Source organism: Anneissia japonica, unplaced genomic scaffold (assembly GCF_011630105.1).
Source record: "Anneissia japonica isolate Jap-2015-1 unplaced genomic scaffold, ASM1163010v1 scaffold287712_len2945570_cov188, whole genome shotgun sequence".
Classification (NCBI taxonomy): Eukaryota; Metazoa; Echinodermata; class Crinoidea; order Comatulida; family Comatulidae; genus Anneissia; species Anneissia japonica.
In genome coordinates this window covers 2,274,730-2,290,001 of record NW_022704401.1, presented here as the reverse complement: position 1 = coordinate 2,290,001, position 15,272 = coordinate 2,274,730, and the positions used below count along the sequence as shown (strand labels likewise).

At 32.3% G+C, this 15,272-nt stretch overlaps 2 protein-coding genes and 1 non-coding gene across 3 annotated transcripts in view; 2 read left to right on the top strand and 1 right to left on the bottom strand.

The window, feature by feature from the left end:
* The first annotated feature begins 981 nt into the window (after positions 1-981).
* Positions 982-1,066, top strand: Trnas-gcu. Its single transcript is given in 2 exon segments — positions 982-1,018; positions 1,031-1,066. It is a non-coding gene; the product is annotated as a tRNA-Ser (tRNA).
* Positions 1,067-4,739: 3,673 nt separating this feature from the next.
* On the top strand, positions 4,740-7,453 carry LOC117104704. The gene has a single exon (XM_033245585.1). The coding sequence runs from the start codon at positions 5,104-5,106 to the stop codon at positions 6,148-6,150; it is 1,047 nt and encodes a 348-aa protein (XP_033101476.1). The 5' UTR covers positions 4,740-5,103; the 3' UTR covers positions 6,151-7,453.
* A 1,111-nt stretch (positions 7,454-8,564) lies between these two features.
* The window catches only part of LOC117104671, a gene marked incomplete in the record, with an annotated part of 117,926 nt that continues 111,218 nt past the window's right edge, over positions 8,565-15,272 (bottom strand). The window contains 4 exon segments of the mRNA XM_033245553.1: positions 8,565-11,553; positions 12,091-12,257; positions 13,694-13,803; positions 14,616-14,788. Coding sequence (XP_033101444.1) covers positions 11,543-11,553; positions 12,091-12,257; positions 13,694-13,803; positions 14,616-14,788 — 461 coding nt within the window.

Here is a 15,272-nt window from a genome sequence, read left to right as displayed (position 1 = left end):
TTGAATCATGTTTCTCATCTATAACAAGATTGTTCTATAATGATGGATCTTATATTAAACCCCAGCAAAACTGATCTCGTAATTTCTTAATTTATTGTGTAGCGAAATTGCGTTTTTGTCTTATTTTGAACAATTTATAGTTAATTACAGTGTTAAAACACTGAATTTTGTCATTAAGTCCATTATACTTCATCCAAAGATATAGGCTACTAAAATCATCATGTTTAAAAATAAATATAATAAATTTGGAAATTATGAATATGCAACAATGGTAAATTTGTAGAGGGCGCTCCTATCTAAACTTATCAAACATTTCGATTCCAGTGGTTTTTTTTTCTTCTTTTTTTTTCCTGTTTTTTTTTTTTTTGCCAAAGTATTATTTTTTAAATAATAAACGACCAAGCTAAAAAATAGGAAAGTTTTGGTTACAACACAATAGCTTACGGTTTTGTTTTTTTTTTTTTCGAAATCGGGAGATTTTTAGACACTCCTATTTTCCAGTTCTTTTATGTCCTGTGACACATACGGTATTGAGCGTACAGTAATCTGCTGTGATCCGCTTTTAGTCCAAGAGAACAGATCAAAAAATCGTACATACAAATCATGAGCTATTTACGTTTTGAAAAACATTGGCCAGTTTTCATCTAATCGTTTTTCTGCTGATTCATACATTAGGGTACAGTACATAGGAAGCGATCATCAATTTCTTTGCATTTTAACCTTTTAATTTTCCCAGATTCGGACATAGCCCCATGGGCCGAATTGTGTATCTGATTTAACGGTATTTAAGATTTAAACTAGATTTTATAGTGGAATATGCAAAATATGGATAAGCCTACTATTTTTGTAATCCGATTCTTACATTCCGGTACCAATACAAATATTGTTTGAATTTACCTTGTTCGACATAATTTTCTTAGCATTTAAATATTGTGAATTATGACACTTCAGCTTTTACTTAATAACCACCAACCAAAAAGCGTCTCCGTGGCGCAATGGATAGCGGGTTGGACTGCTACGAAACAATGATATTCAAAAGTTGCGGGTTCGAATCCCGCCGCAGATGCCTCACTTCCCTTTCTGTGCGAAATACAACTGCTATTAATAACAACAATAATAATAATTTTGGTACATAATTACGTAGAATCGTAGTTTAGTCGTACTTCAACCATTTTTACATCTCCCTGCTTCAACGAAGACAACCAGGAAATATAATTGTGCTTTGATTTTTGTTCGTTCGGTTTCCATGGCAGCAGCACACGTTCGAATGATAGTGGTTTACTCCACTGTGTTCTGCCTCCTGGCTTTGTCTTGAATTTTGAAGTTTTCTGTTTCGATTCGTTAGTAAGAATGATGTTACTGTATGTAATATAATGAATATTTAATTGATTATTATTATTTTATAATTATTATTATTGTTATTATTATTATTATTATTAATAATATTATTATATTATTATTATATTTAATAATAATAATTATTATAATGATGATAATAATGCCCAAAATTCACTGTAGGCCTACTTTCACTACACACGTTACGTTTAGAACACAGAATCCAAGCAACATATAGTATTTTCCACTACTGACACTTTCAAATGTGTGACAAGCCACCTAATTTTCCAACCACCACCTACTTTAAACAAAAATTAAACTAACCCGGCCACCCGGAAACGCTTTCAGTTGCATGCTTCCCAATTCCTTACTTCTTCCGGTTAGACAACTGGAACGTTGTACTCTTATAGTTGAAAAAAAATGTATGCCAAGTATTGGTGTTGAAATTGAAATATTATGCAAATAGTTAAATTAATTTTTAAAAAAAATATGAGGTATTTGTGTTTAGCGTCACACGTTTATATATAAAGATGCAAAATATTCCAAACATTTTTCAAAAAAGTGAAGTTAGTACAATAAAAATGTGTACTTTCACTAATTTGAATATTCATCATATAATAAAAAGAATATTAACAATAATAATATTTGCATTATTACTATTAACCTTATTATCTCCATCATATTATTGTTATTATTACTTTCATTCATAACATTCGTAAATACGCAAACCTTTGTTTGAATCGGCATATATGTTATTATGTTTATCATTCTTAGCATTGCTATTTTTATCCATAAAGCATTATTATTCTAGATAATGGCATATAGGTAATATTACATAGACTTAATTAATAAGGAATGCTAGTCATAAATAATGCAGACAGAACGATGTCCATTATCAAAACACAGTTTTTAATAAACACTTGAAAAGCAATTGGTTTGTTATATTTAATTCCAAATACTGATTTGTACTATACCAAATCATTACTAAAGTTTATCAACACCACATGTGTATAACTGTATGATATGGCCTGACCCACATCTAAATGTTGATACTGCATTACGTCGTGTAAATGACTCGGTTATGACACTAATCCTGAAACACGCGGTCAATTATTTTTATATTCAAAATATTTATTTATTTCACCTTTTTGTTCTGACACTTTCATGCTTTGAAGGCTTCAATGTGAACATAATTGAGCACAACCACAAAACATAAAATGACAAAAAGAACAGAATTGATTCTGTCTCTTATACACATCTAGATGTGTAACAATGTATAAAATGTGTGTTTATTAAATATTTACGGATGGATACAATAATAGATAAATTCGTACCTAACATAATCAAATCACTTGAGGAATAACCACTTTGTTTAAGCTTTCGTGTATTAAACGTAATCCCTTCCATCTATTCAGAAAATAGTTATTGCATATTAAGTACAATGTTATGATACCCTGGATTTAGATTAAACCAATGGAAAGCTCGCTCATCCAATAAGATAAGAAACGTCACATATGACGTCATCGCTGTTTAAAAGCATACGGTATCGGGTTGTAGAAGTTAATGATTGCGAATACCAACAAACGAATGATAATTAGGCCTACTTATGCACTAATTATAGAGCGAATATAAGTCTAATGAAATAATAAAGCAATACAAAAAAGCAATGATAATAAAAGTAATAATAATAATATAAATAATAATAATAATAATAATATTAATAATGAATATGATTATGAGTATAATACTGATAATAATAATCATGTTAATATTGATTATGATTATGTGCCGATGTGAATGCTGCTGCATTCACATCGGATCCGAACTGAAATCCTAATAGGCCTAGTAATAAATACCAACATGCAATAAAACTGATGTAATTGTAATGATGCTCAAACAATAATTGTTATTAATACCATTATGCCTAGCTACGATTATTTTTTTTCCCTTTTAAATGCAAATTTATTTTAAAGAATGTTCAATGTATGTCCTGCTTATTTTCCCCGATTTCTCCATGTATTCTGGCTGGGAAGGTTATTTTTATGTATAAGACAAATTAAATTGAACTTTAAACTTGCAAACCCAGATCTTGAAAACGCCTGTCTCGTTTACGTTAGTTCGCTTCGTCGTGCTGCATTCACATCGAATCGGACCGCGTTTCTGATGTGCTGAACGCAAGCTGGGCACTAACTGCGTCGTACGGCGATCGTACAACGAATCTAACTCCGCTCTCTGTGAGCGCTAAACCGCACGACCGTCTACTGATTGTCGGTGGCAGTCTGATCTGATCGTCATTAAAAACGATCCGTTGCGCGCGCGTCGTCGCGTTGCGTTCTCTATAGAATCGCGTCGGCCGACAACCGTCGAGCGCAGTGAGTGTCCGCCTTTACCTTGGCTTTACACACTGGTTCATGAGTTTTCTGATCTGTTCGGTATAGCCTTCCGATACGAAACTTCGGATTCGGTGTTAAAGCACCTTTATACATTATGTTTACTTATTAGTCTTCACGTCCATTTTTCGACGTACCTCTTCACCTAATCTGTAATATTGCGCTGTTTGACATGTCGAAACATGTGGATTTGCTACAGCATTATTAACCAACAGCTGCCCCACACATCAGACAGGGCTATCAGTCAGAGCTTTATAAATATTACCAACAGTCATTGTAAAATAGATAGTACCGGTATCAACAGTTAAATATACATGTTTATTTTTTTATAGAGGACGGGTTATTCTTATTAATCATTAATATAAGTTTATATTATTATTATCATCATCACCATCCTCATCATCATCAACATTATACTTATCATTATACTACTGGCCAACCAGGCGGATCTGGGAGCGAAGCCCCAAAAAAATTACTTTCAGGTGTCTAATTTAAGCGATTTTTTTGTTGTCAAAAACAAATGAAATTATATCTTATCAGCCTTTTAGTATATTCTATCCTAACTCCACTGAGTTCTATAAAACCTGTCCACGGGAAATTTGAACCGGCTGTCCAACCTCTCGGGGATATATAGTTCTTACAATATTTGCATGAACTCCGGTTTCGTAATCAATTAGGCCTACAATATGTGGGAAAAATTAAGTTAAAATGATGTTGAGGATAGCAAGTCTGCAGATCAGTGAAAAGAGAATTACCTCAATCTGTGTCTCAGTTAAATTTGATAACTTATTAAATACTTCTAAATGTGTTACCCTAAATAACTATTTTTATACCTCTCTGGTTATTCCACACCACTGACGGTATGCTTATCAGTAAAACTCAGTATTGTTTCAGTTTGCCAATGTTAAACCTCGTAATCAGATCCCCTTATTGGTGGACGTACAACTACATGTAGTACTCGAACACTCCACACATTCTTATGTTTTGTTTTCATCTCCATCTATCCATAGGGAGACAGCACTTGGGGGAGACAAGACGAAAGCCCCTGTGGGCTCGCACGTGTCTAATGACGTCACAGTGGATATTACTTTCAACAGCCACCGCATGGGCCGTCAAAGTTCATGAATACAACCGTGATCGAAGTTACACGTTTTCAAGTACATCTGTATACTCTTCGTAATGAATTTGCATGCTATAAACCAAGGATAATATACTCCAATTAAGTTGTCGAAATAAATCATAGTAAACGCCTGTCGAACGCTGTCAGCAGTTGTTGACGCGTTTCACTGTTCGATTACTTTGGTACTTTTAAGAAGCGACACTAATAAGTTGTATATTTTATTTTTACACACCTGAATTCTTGTAGTTCGATAGTAAGATGTGGCAGTCATACGCTGAGGAATACGGAACAAGCATGCACGAGTTATCGGGGCAACCGGCGTCTAGAGGGCGACTGATGTATCTGAAACAGCAGGCTACTTATGAACTTCCTCAAAATGAACTTTTACATGCCCCTATATCCACAAAGTTACAATATAGTGAACCAAAAACAGTAAAGCATACGAGCCAGATGGTGGACGTATATGTCAACCCGCAGCATTTGGTCGAGGAAGACCGCCCAAAACGGCGCACCCTTTCCCCATCCAGACCTAAAGTTCAAAGTAAAGAGCTACTTACAGGTAAACGCGGTAGTCGAGCAGCGGAAATGTTCGTACGTGCGCGAGAACATACTGACCAACACGTTATTGACGAGGAAAAAGTTACAAAAAGGAGACAAGCTAGAAATTGTCCACCATGGGGAGCAACGTTCGGATATCCAACAATTAATGTTGACGAACCCTACGATGAACCGGTTTCAAAAAAATTCCAAAATGTTACTAGTCCCAGTCTGCCGCGAAAACCTAAGCCTAAAACGAAACCAATAGAACAAGTTGATTACAGTTATAGCAATGGATATCGGCCTCGCAGTAGTGACCTATGGAAAAGTAGGCCTACTGATTCAGAACGCTTGAAAAGATTTCACAAAGACGTAGAGCCTTATAAAATGAACTACAACCGCGCACCAACGGGCTGGGCAAATAGTTCTGAAAGTTCGGATTTAGACGCATTTGACCTTGGAAGTATAGATGCCCAGCTACCTAAGGAGGAATTTAGACCGAGGATGTTCACTACAAAAACACGACAAGGCAGACTGCGCGATTATAATTCAAGACCCAGATCATGGTCCCAGGATTATGATGACGATGTGACAGAGCCGCGGGATGAGGTAATGGCTTCCGCGGAAACAGTACGAAGCAGGCGAGTCCAGTTCGAAGAACACAGTAAGTCACCGAGACAAAGTCGAAAAAGTAAATTTGCGCCAAAGTTCCGTCAGGTAGCAGGTCCAAAAAATTGGTTCGGCCTTCCACAGAGTGAAGATTTATGAAGTGTTTATAATTGACAGAATTTGCATGGAAGTTGATATTTGATTTATTCTCTTTAGGTATAAACACTAGTTGTAATAGCAATAGCAATAGTTGTAGCAATAGTTGCTACCATTAGTAACGGTATAGAATTAGTTAATTTTTTAATTTTTTTTCATCTGGATATATGAAATTTAATGTTTGAGAGCGTGGTACTTCTGAAGTCGATTTCTGTATTTTTAAAATTTACAAAACTCTAACAAAGACTTGTCGTTGACAATATAAATATGTATTTTGCAACATCGTATTTTTTATGTACAGAATCACAGTGTTAAGACTCTTTTTTGTTATAATTAAATATAGATGCTAAAATAAGCATTAATGTATTATGGTCTGGACGTAATGAAAAAAGGTGTACAGATGAACAAAACCTATTGTGAGCAATATAGCCTATTACTTCCAAAATTGCCAATTATAATCCACACATATCTGTTATGATATATGTTTATATCGAAACGTATTAAACACCGAACAAGAAATAAACATATAGAGGCTATGAACAACTGGATGATAATAAAAACGATTAAACTTTTAGAGAGCCACTGTGAGTTGGGAGCAACTAATAACCTATTATTACATAGTAATATAAAAGATATTAATATAGATTTCGTTTAATATGGATTTGGCAGATTATAAATATCAATTTTGGTAAAATAATATTAGAAAACAGACTTATATATTACCGGATGAGTAAGACAAAGTAGTTGTATACTTCAAAGAAAACGAATTATTTAGCCATTTTGGAACAAAACGGTGGATATCGACAGCTGTGGTTTCGGCCTAGATTTGAAATGACGTAGATTTATCTGCTCAATATTACGTAATAGTAAGATAAATTGATTTTGTCTTGTTTCAATACTATACGGAATTTATCCTTTTTGCTAGACCTATTAATAATAACAACGTCCAAACTCATTCAATTAAAATCATTGGCTACGCCTAACTTCTTTGGAACATCTGTTAGCCAATGATCTGGTACTTTATACTGACTGAAATTCTGTTATGGCAGTATATAAACCAGGAAATAATCATATTGACAAACCAAAAGTAATTAACACATTTTCAGCAAAGAAATAGAAAAGTGACCGATAACCATCAGGTGACGTCATAAAATCTGGGGAACTACCAAGATGTCTGTAATTATAAATTGCGATATGCCTAAATGTAAGAACAGTGCATCCTGATGGGACATAATATGGATTCTCTCTGTAATGAGATTTACAAACAGCGTATGAAATCGGAAAAATAAAATATATATCTAAATGATGTTTTATAACCAGTGTTTTTATTTATATTTTGAAACTATTCCTAGAATGTGAATTTTTTTGTGATGTTAGCGACTAGTAGTAACCAGGAAAACTTCCAAGATTTAAGGACATCGTAGTCTTTAGTGATCTTTAAACACTTCTCTACAGATATACTAAAATATTATAAAAATAAAATAACAAATACATAATAAATAGAGTATAAAAAACATAAACCTAAATATTGAAACGATAAAACAATTTACCCGCCAACAAACGGATGTTAAATACTGTAGTACTATTCCTATAATTTTTACATAAAGGTTAATTTGGGACTGCACGTTTTTGAAGGTTTATTTTTAGATTTGTATGGGGCAATATACAACAGTTAAAATGTTATTTAAAAGTACGGTGATCTATACGTTGACTTTAGGACTAGGAATCAGTAAAATGAGAAGACAGAAAGCAAGAAAATAGATTAAGCAAAAATGTAAACTGTAGACGTAAATACGAGGAAGACCGAAAACATCCCGAGTAATATTCAGAAAATAGGAAGGAATTTCTGCATGGTCTATAAAGATAGTGACAAATGGCGATATTTGGTAAAAACACGTGCTGTCAAAAGAGAAATCGCGTTCATATAATGATGATGGCAAGTGGTAAGAGATTAATTCTATTACCTAAAATGTGATCTCCACGAAATGAGTCTTGTTGCACAAATGACCAAAATGTTATATTGCCATCAGAACACAATATACATTCACGATTGAAACCACATCAAGAACTTGAGATTGACTGTCAACGGTTATTCTAAAATGAGCGAAAACCGAATTTCAGTCAAGTTCCAGAAAAGATTGGATAGATTGGTATTTAAATTCGGCATATTGTGCAACTAGATTCGCAATGTAATTGAGTGTCGAATATCACAGTCTGTATCTCTAATCATAATTTACGATAGCACTCGATGTCGGAACATGGATAACGAACTCTACGGATTGAAAAAGTAATAAATAATCTAATCTAATAATATCACCATTATCGATGATTTTGCATATGGTATTTACTTATTAGTTATTGACTTTCAATTTATACAGAAGACGAATGAAACTGACAGAAGGAGAAGACAAACGATGTACTGAGTTGCAAAAAGTGTCAATTTATTAGACTGAAGAAACGCAGTGCGTCAAAGGTATTGTGATTAACTGAAAAACCAGTGCTATACACGCCAAAATAACAACACTCCTTAATTGATTAAATAAATTAATTAATTACTGTTAGTTGACAAAGCAACAAATACTCTACATAATACTCTGAAAATGCATTATAAATCTTATGTACACTATGCTGTCGTCGTGTTATATATAATTATAAAGTTTTACAAACGCATTCACTTTTACCAAAAACCTCAAAACCTACATCTAAGTTTTTTTTTCAAAATGTCTTGACGAATGATCTCTAAATTTCATTCAGCACATTGTACTTTATAACTGTAAATCTGATAATACGACGAGCAGTATCATTACGGTATGGCTTCGACTTGGAGTAACAGATGCTGGATCATTATAGTTACAATTAAGCAATTATAAAGTTCAAAATCTCGGTCAATGAAAATATGAAGAATTTCCATGCGGGCTCTGGCATGTTCTACTGTCAAGCATGGTATAGTTTAGAAGGCATAAATCTTCAACCAATTTACTAGTGTGGTAATTAACTGTTTTGAATAAAATTAATTCTAATAGTGGTACTAATTAATACTTTCTACTTCCAGCCAAACCAAATTCAATTCTTTTTATGTGATAACAACTTTTGACCAAATAACAAAATAATTGTAAAAGTGGTATTAATACTTGCTATTTACAACAAAACCTAGGTCAATCCATTCTATGTGATTACAATCTACCTTTAAATCACTAAAATATTAACTAGGCCCTCCTATATCATTGTTACCCACAGCTCAAAGTATCACTATTATTAATAACTACATTAATTAACTAATAATATCTTGAAATAATTGTTACTCGTTTCTTAAAAACGTCATTTAATGAAACAAGCCGAAGGTAATTCTATCTCAGTTCTTGAAGACACCAATCTTCAAATTATCATCAACGCATCTCATAAACGAATATCACACATTCATACAATTTCTACAAGGTAATCATTTCTATCAGTAACCAAGCATATTTTCAAGATGGATACTCTTCCATAATTCCATTTAATAATTTCTTGTCTTTTACATTCAAACTCTGGTATAAATTTGGTTAAATGTATTTACAAATTACTCAACTATTTCCAAATGTAAATCTAACCAATGTAAAATATCGTAGTTTTACTAACGTTTTGATCAGAGTTGGCCCTAATTTAATGAAAACAAATTATTTGATTGGCTTTATAACCAATAACCATTGATAACGATAACCACCAAATGTCCTTTCCTATAACCTATACGTAATATTCGTTTTCATCCATTACAATATTTTACCCATGTTAATGAATTTTAAAGTGTCTAACCTTTATCCAAATAACTGAAACAAATCTATGTTTCAGTTAGTCAGGTGGCTCTGATATTTTTTCTACCAGCTGTATAAAGACATTACCAGAAAGTATAAAAATAATTAGCACGCAATTCACATCAAGTGGAAAACAAAATTAACTAAAAGGAGAAATGTCAGCCTGGCACATCGTTAATAACAAAATATAAAGCAATACGAACTTAAACAAAATATATCATCTACTTCCTACGAGAGGAAATATCTGTGTTTATATACAAGCACAAATTAAATTTAACTAATGTACAATAAAATGCAGGGGTATCAGCCATGCTGTCTACTTATCTATAAAAATATAAAACTAAAAAAGGAAGACTTTAAGGAACACTCCTCATCAAAATTCTCAAACTTTTTGCGCACTCGCAATTGAAATCAATCAACATCATTCCCTATATTAAATTAGGCCTACGTCTTGTTTTAGTCTCATAAAGTTTGTCTGGTCTGCATATTCCAGTTAATGACTGTTATTCAGACTTAATTCCAAATTATAAAACTTAAAATGGATACACATAAAACAAACCTTTGAAATTTATTTGCAAAACTATTTGCAATAACGAGATATTTATAAATAATAAATTACCTTTAAAGGTATTTGTATACATGAAAGTGGAAACCAGAGCTTAACAAACTATACATTTCAGCCTACAACCTTTCAAGGTAAACCTATCAAGTTTTTAGATATTTTTTTCAATAATTTTTATTGTTCAAAGATAAATTTTGTAATATATAACATAATGCAATGATAATATAAATCAATTTCATTTGTGTATTTTTTGGTTTATTGATTTTCTAAATTTCATTGATTGTTTTTACCCTAGTATTATTTTACTTACCCTTCTGCAAAGGCACTGCCTCTTTCTATACAAATGTACAATAAATATACTTTGGTTTTTATCAACAGCAATTTTATAAAATGTCTACAATTTAGGAATTTATTTAATTTATATTCTGATAAAATAAAAATCTAGATGTCATAGTATACTATTTTTACCATAAAGTTGGATCAATAAATTGTAGAAATAGTTTTCTTATCATTGTGAAGATTATGAATATTTAATAAGGAATAATAAATTTAAAAATATTCTAAATATGTTAAATTCGCTAGTCTAAATCAATAGAATTAAAGTTAATCAGTAAACTTGTTAATATATTTAATTAATTATTGCATGTATATATTGACAGTATTTGATAAGAGGTATCAATTAATGAAAAATAGACCCAAGTCTCATAATTATAAAGTCCAAAGACCTTTTTGAAGTGATTTTGATAAATACATTCTGTATTTCATTCCCAATTGCTGTGTACCTCCCGATAGAGGAGGTATATTTTGAAAGATAGAGGAATATATAAATATAAATACAGCATCTATGTTATAATAACAAAATATTAATAAACTATTTATTGCTTCAAAAAAATTCATGAAGTTTAAAAAATTGATGATTAGTCACTTGTCAGTTGAGGAACATGCACCGTTCTGACCGAGGCTATCCATAAAATAATCGCAAATAACAAACATCAAAGCGAAAGGATCATGAAGAAAGACGAGAATATATCTCGTCAGTTCATCAATCAGGATCTGAAATATAAAAGTAAAACATAATTTTATTGAAAATTCATATTAATTCATTATATAACATATTAAAATAATAAATAATATATTTTTATCAACTGAAAGTACAGTAACGTATTTAATTACACAAAGAAATTCAAATATGAGTGAGGGTTTCGTTTTAGCTCAACACAAAAATATACTTTTAATAGAAGCAAGATGTTGACATTTTTAAAGTTGTTTTTCCATCCAACAATTAAAACAACACTCATCAATTAGAGAATGGAATGGAATATGTTACATTATTAGGCTTTTAGGCAGTCGAATTATTCTAGTCATGAGAAAAATCCTGGTGTTTCAGAAGATACAAACACACAACATTGAGAATTAGAAATTGGTAGGCAAGCATCTTAACCACAGGGAAAGGTTCAGTATTTTTTTAAATAAGGTGGAACCAGTCATAAAAACTAAAGTTACTTTTGTGATTAATAATTATTATTACCAGAATTTACATTTATTTAAAAAAAAGCAAATATGCCAAAAATTGGCTTTACACAAACTTACAGAATTTTGCCACATAGTTTCCTGGGAAAGTACCAAACTGTCCTGTTTTTGCTGATGTACCGACATACCAACCATCTTCACATTTTTCCATCACTAAAATCACGTCCCCTTCTTCTAAGCGTAGCTCATCTTCATTTTGAGGTGTGTATGCAAATATCGCACGATATCTATCATGATCAGGAGATGTAATCATTTAAAAAATATAATTCGTATACAATTGTAAAGAACTTGCTACATTAACAGGATCAAACAATTGCACTATAAAACTAAGTCCCATAATATTTTTAAAAAAACTTAAGGCCTTTGGCTTCTGGTACATAAAAAACACTCACCAGAAAAAAAAATAATTCTCATTACAAAAATATATATTTTGCTTCACAAAATCACAAAAAGAACCATACACAGTTTAAAAAGCAAGGGCAGGTATAGCTAAGTCTAAGGTGTTAAAAACTAGCTGATAAGTGGAGGAAAGACAATTATAAAAGAACTACAGCAACTACAGAATAGGATCAGCCATTATAGCACTAAAATTGACCATATCAGTACACCACCATCATCATCATCATCATCATCATTATCATCATCATCAGTTTACAGTCTATTATTCCATGCAAGCACGGGTTAGACTGTACTTGTAATGGCAGCTTTCTAATCTGCACGATTCAAAATTAAACATTGTTTAAAAATTTTGTTTTCATATTTGACTTTTATAATATAAAAGAGCTGTGCTACCCAACTATGTCACATGTAAACAAATACTTAAATTTCAACAAGAATGAACTTAGAAAAGAATAAAAAATGCCAATAAGCAACAAACATCAAAAACACCATCAAGATGTAAAATAAAATTTAAAAATTGACATACGGATCAAATTTAGTGAAAACTAAATCAATCACATCCCAGCTTCAAGTATGTTTATACAGAAATAGAACATAAAAATGTTAAATAGTAAACTTTGTAACTATTATAAAAAAAAAATTAAATAAAATAAAATAATTAAAACACAAAATAAGATTGATAAAGGAAGCAAAAGTTAATGTTAATAATTTAATTGGTATCAACACAAAATGTGTTATGTATTATGAATTGATAAATAAATAAGCCATGTTTTATTTCAAATTGTCATGTCAACCAACATTATTACATCATTAAATTAAATATTTCTATATTTTTCCCCCCTCCCAGTTCGGGGAGAAAAACCACAATTCGTCAAGGTCAGGGAGAAAAAAAATTGTACTATGTATTTTCTACATTAGTAGACTCCAAAATTGATTAAAAAAGCCTTTGAAACCCCTAACATATTTTTCAAGCCAATGGAACACCTTCAAAAGATTTTGAGCGATGCCCCCCCCTCCCCCCGCCGTTGGGCAAATCCTGGCACCACCAATGACTGGACAGTGGATACTACTTGTTGAAACCAACTACATTTTATGCTGTTCTCCTTCCTGGTGTAAGTGATAATTCAGATTTTTATTACATAAATCCTATTCCCTGTTAATAAAAAGTGCTATTCAGTATACTTTGGAGCTAAAAAATTGATTTATTTATTCTATTTTATAGCTCCATGGTATATTTTATAAGGGATAAAATTTGTTTTCTTACGTTTCTTGTGGTTGCTTTGTAACTGTACTCGTTCCACGACCAGATCCTTGGTTTACTTTGTAGGTAGGGGAAGCTAGGGGAACAAATTTGGACTGTGGGGACCTTGTGTTCTGTAATGAGGAAAAATAAATATTAACTTACAAAAAAAAACAAAAACTCATCAGATTCCATTCTTATTAAATTGTGAATACACCTTGTCCAGAATATCAAATTTTATTTGATGAAAAATTTTTGCGATGCGATGTCATCGTGACCATATTTATGCATGCCACATGTTTTTGTTAAATAAAATTTGATATTCTGGGCGGGGCTAAGATGTTGTTGGCTGCCACATGATACAAAATAATTTGGACTAACGTTTTAAGACAAATTGTATGTTTCTAAACATTTTAATAAACAAAACATTCTAAGTACTATTACTAATTTAATTGGTAGCAGGGATGTAGTTATGGTGGGCGGGGCCACCTAGCCTTGATGTTTTCCACCCAGTCTAAAGCCACTTTCATTGCCCTCCACTCATCCTTATCGTCCATCCTTAAAATCCAATCTTATTATTTAGAGTTTACCAATGTTATCACTCACCCACCCTGAAAATATCTAGGGATACCACCCGCCCTTATTTTACTGCCGCTACAACCCTGGGTAGGAACGTATGCAACAAGAAAAAAGTGTGCGTGTGGGTTTGAGTGCAGTGGTAGTGTTCCGATTGAAACGCCAGAAATGTCCAATAAGTTATTCTTTTATCAGTGAACTATTTATTTTCATATGATTAGTCACTACACACAAGGGTGTTGATCTGTGCTTGAAAGTGGGGGGAGGGGAGATGAAAGGGAAAACAAGAAAGACTTGTGCCATATGCCTAAGCTTTGACAGGGGCGTGGGGTCCAGGTGAACGACAGGAAAGAAAAAAAATTAATTTAACCTGCAGGGGCTGGGCATATGACTGGTGTTGATGTTGTGGCTGTTGCTGCTGCATTCTGATTGGCTGTCCATGAGGGCTTGCCTGGCGATGAGGAGTAGATGTGGATGGGTAGGGACTTGTTCTTTCTGGTGATGGCGTTTGCCTAGCAACCGGTGATCTAGGCTGAACATTGCCTACATAAATAAAAATAATCATAAATAGTGATGAATTAATTCTCCCTCAGTTGATCAAACACTTTAAATAAAAAACTCCAAATTAACTTGAAACTCACATCAAAGATATTCTACAATTTTGTTAATTAAAACTATCAACTACTATTTCTACAATGACAAATGACATATACTTCTAAGGTACTGTTTTTTCAATCTTTCATTTATGTTATACCATTTTGTAAACAGCAGTTGGGAGATAAAATGCCAACAGGATAAAAAAATATAATGCAATAATTTTTTTTTTTAAATAGGCCTACTATAAAGCTAGTGATAGTAATAATTGTATTGACACTACAGTGAAAAAAAAATCAAGTAAAATATAAATCAAATTAATTAACTATTAGGATATTAACAATAACATTCATGTGGAAATAACAATAACAGAACCACTTGCAAGGTTTATTTTTGCAAGTATGTATTTTTACTAAGCATTCAGTATGATAAC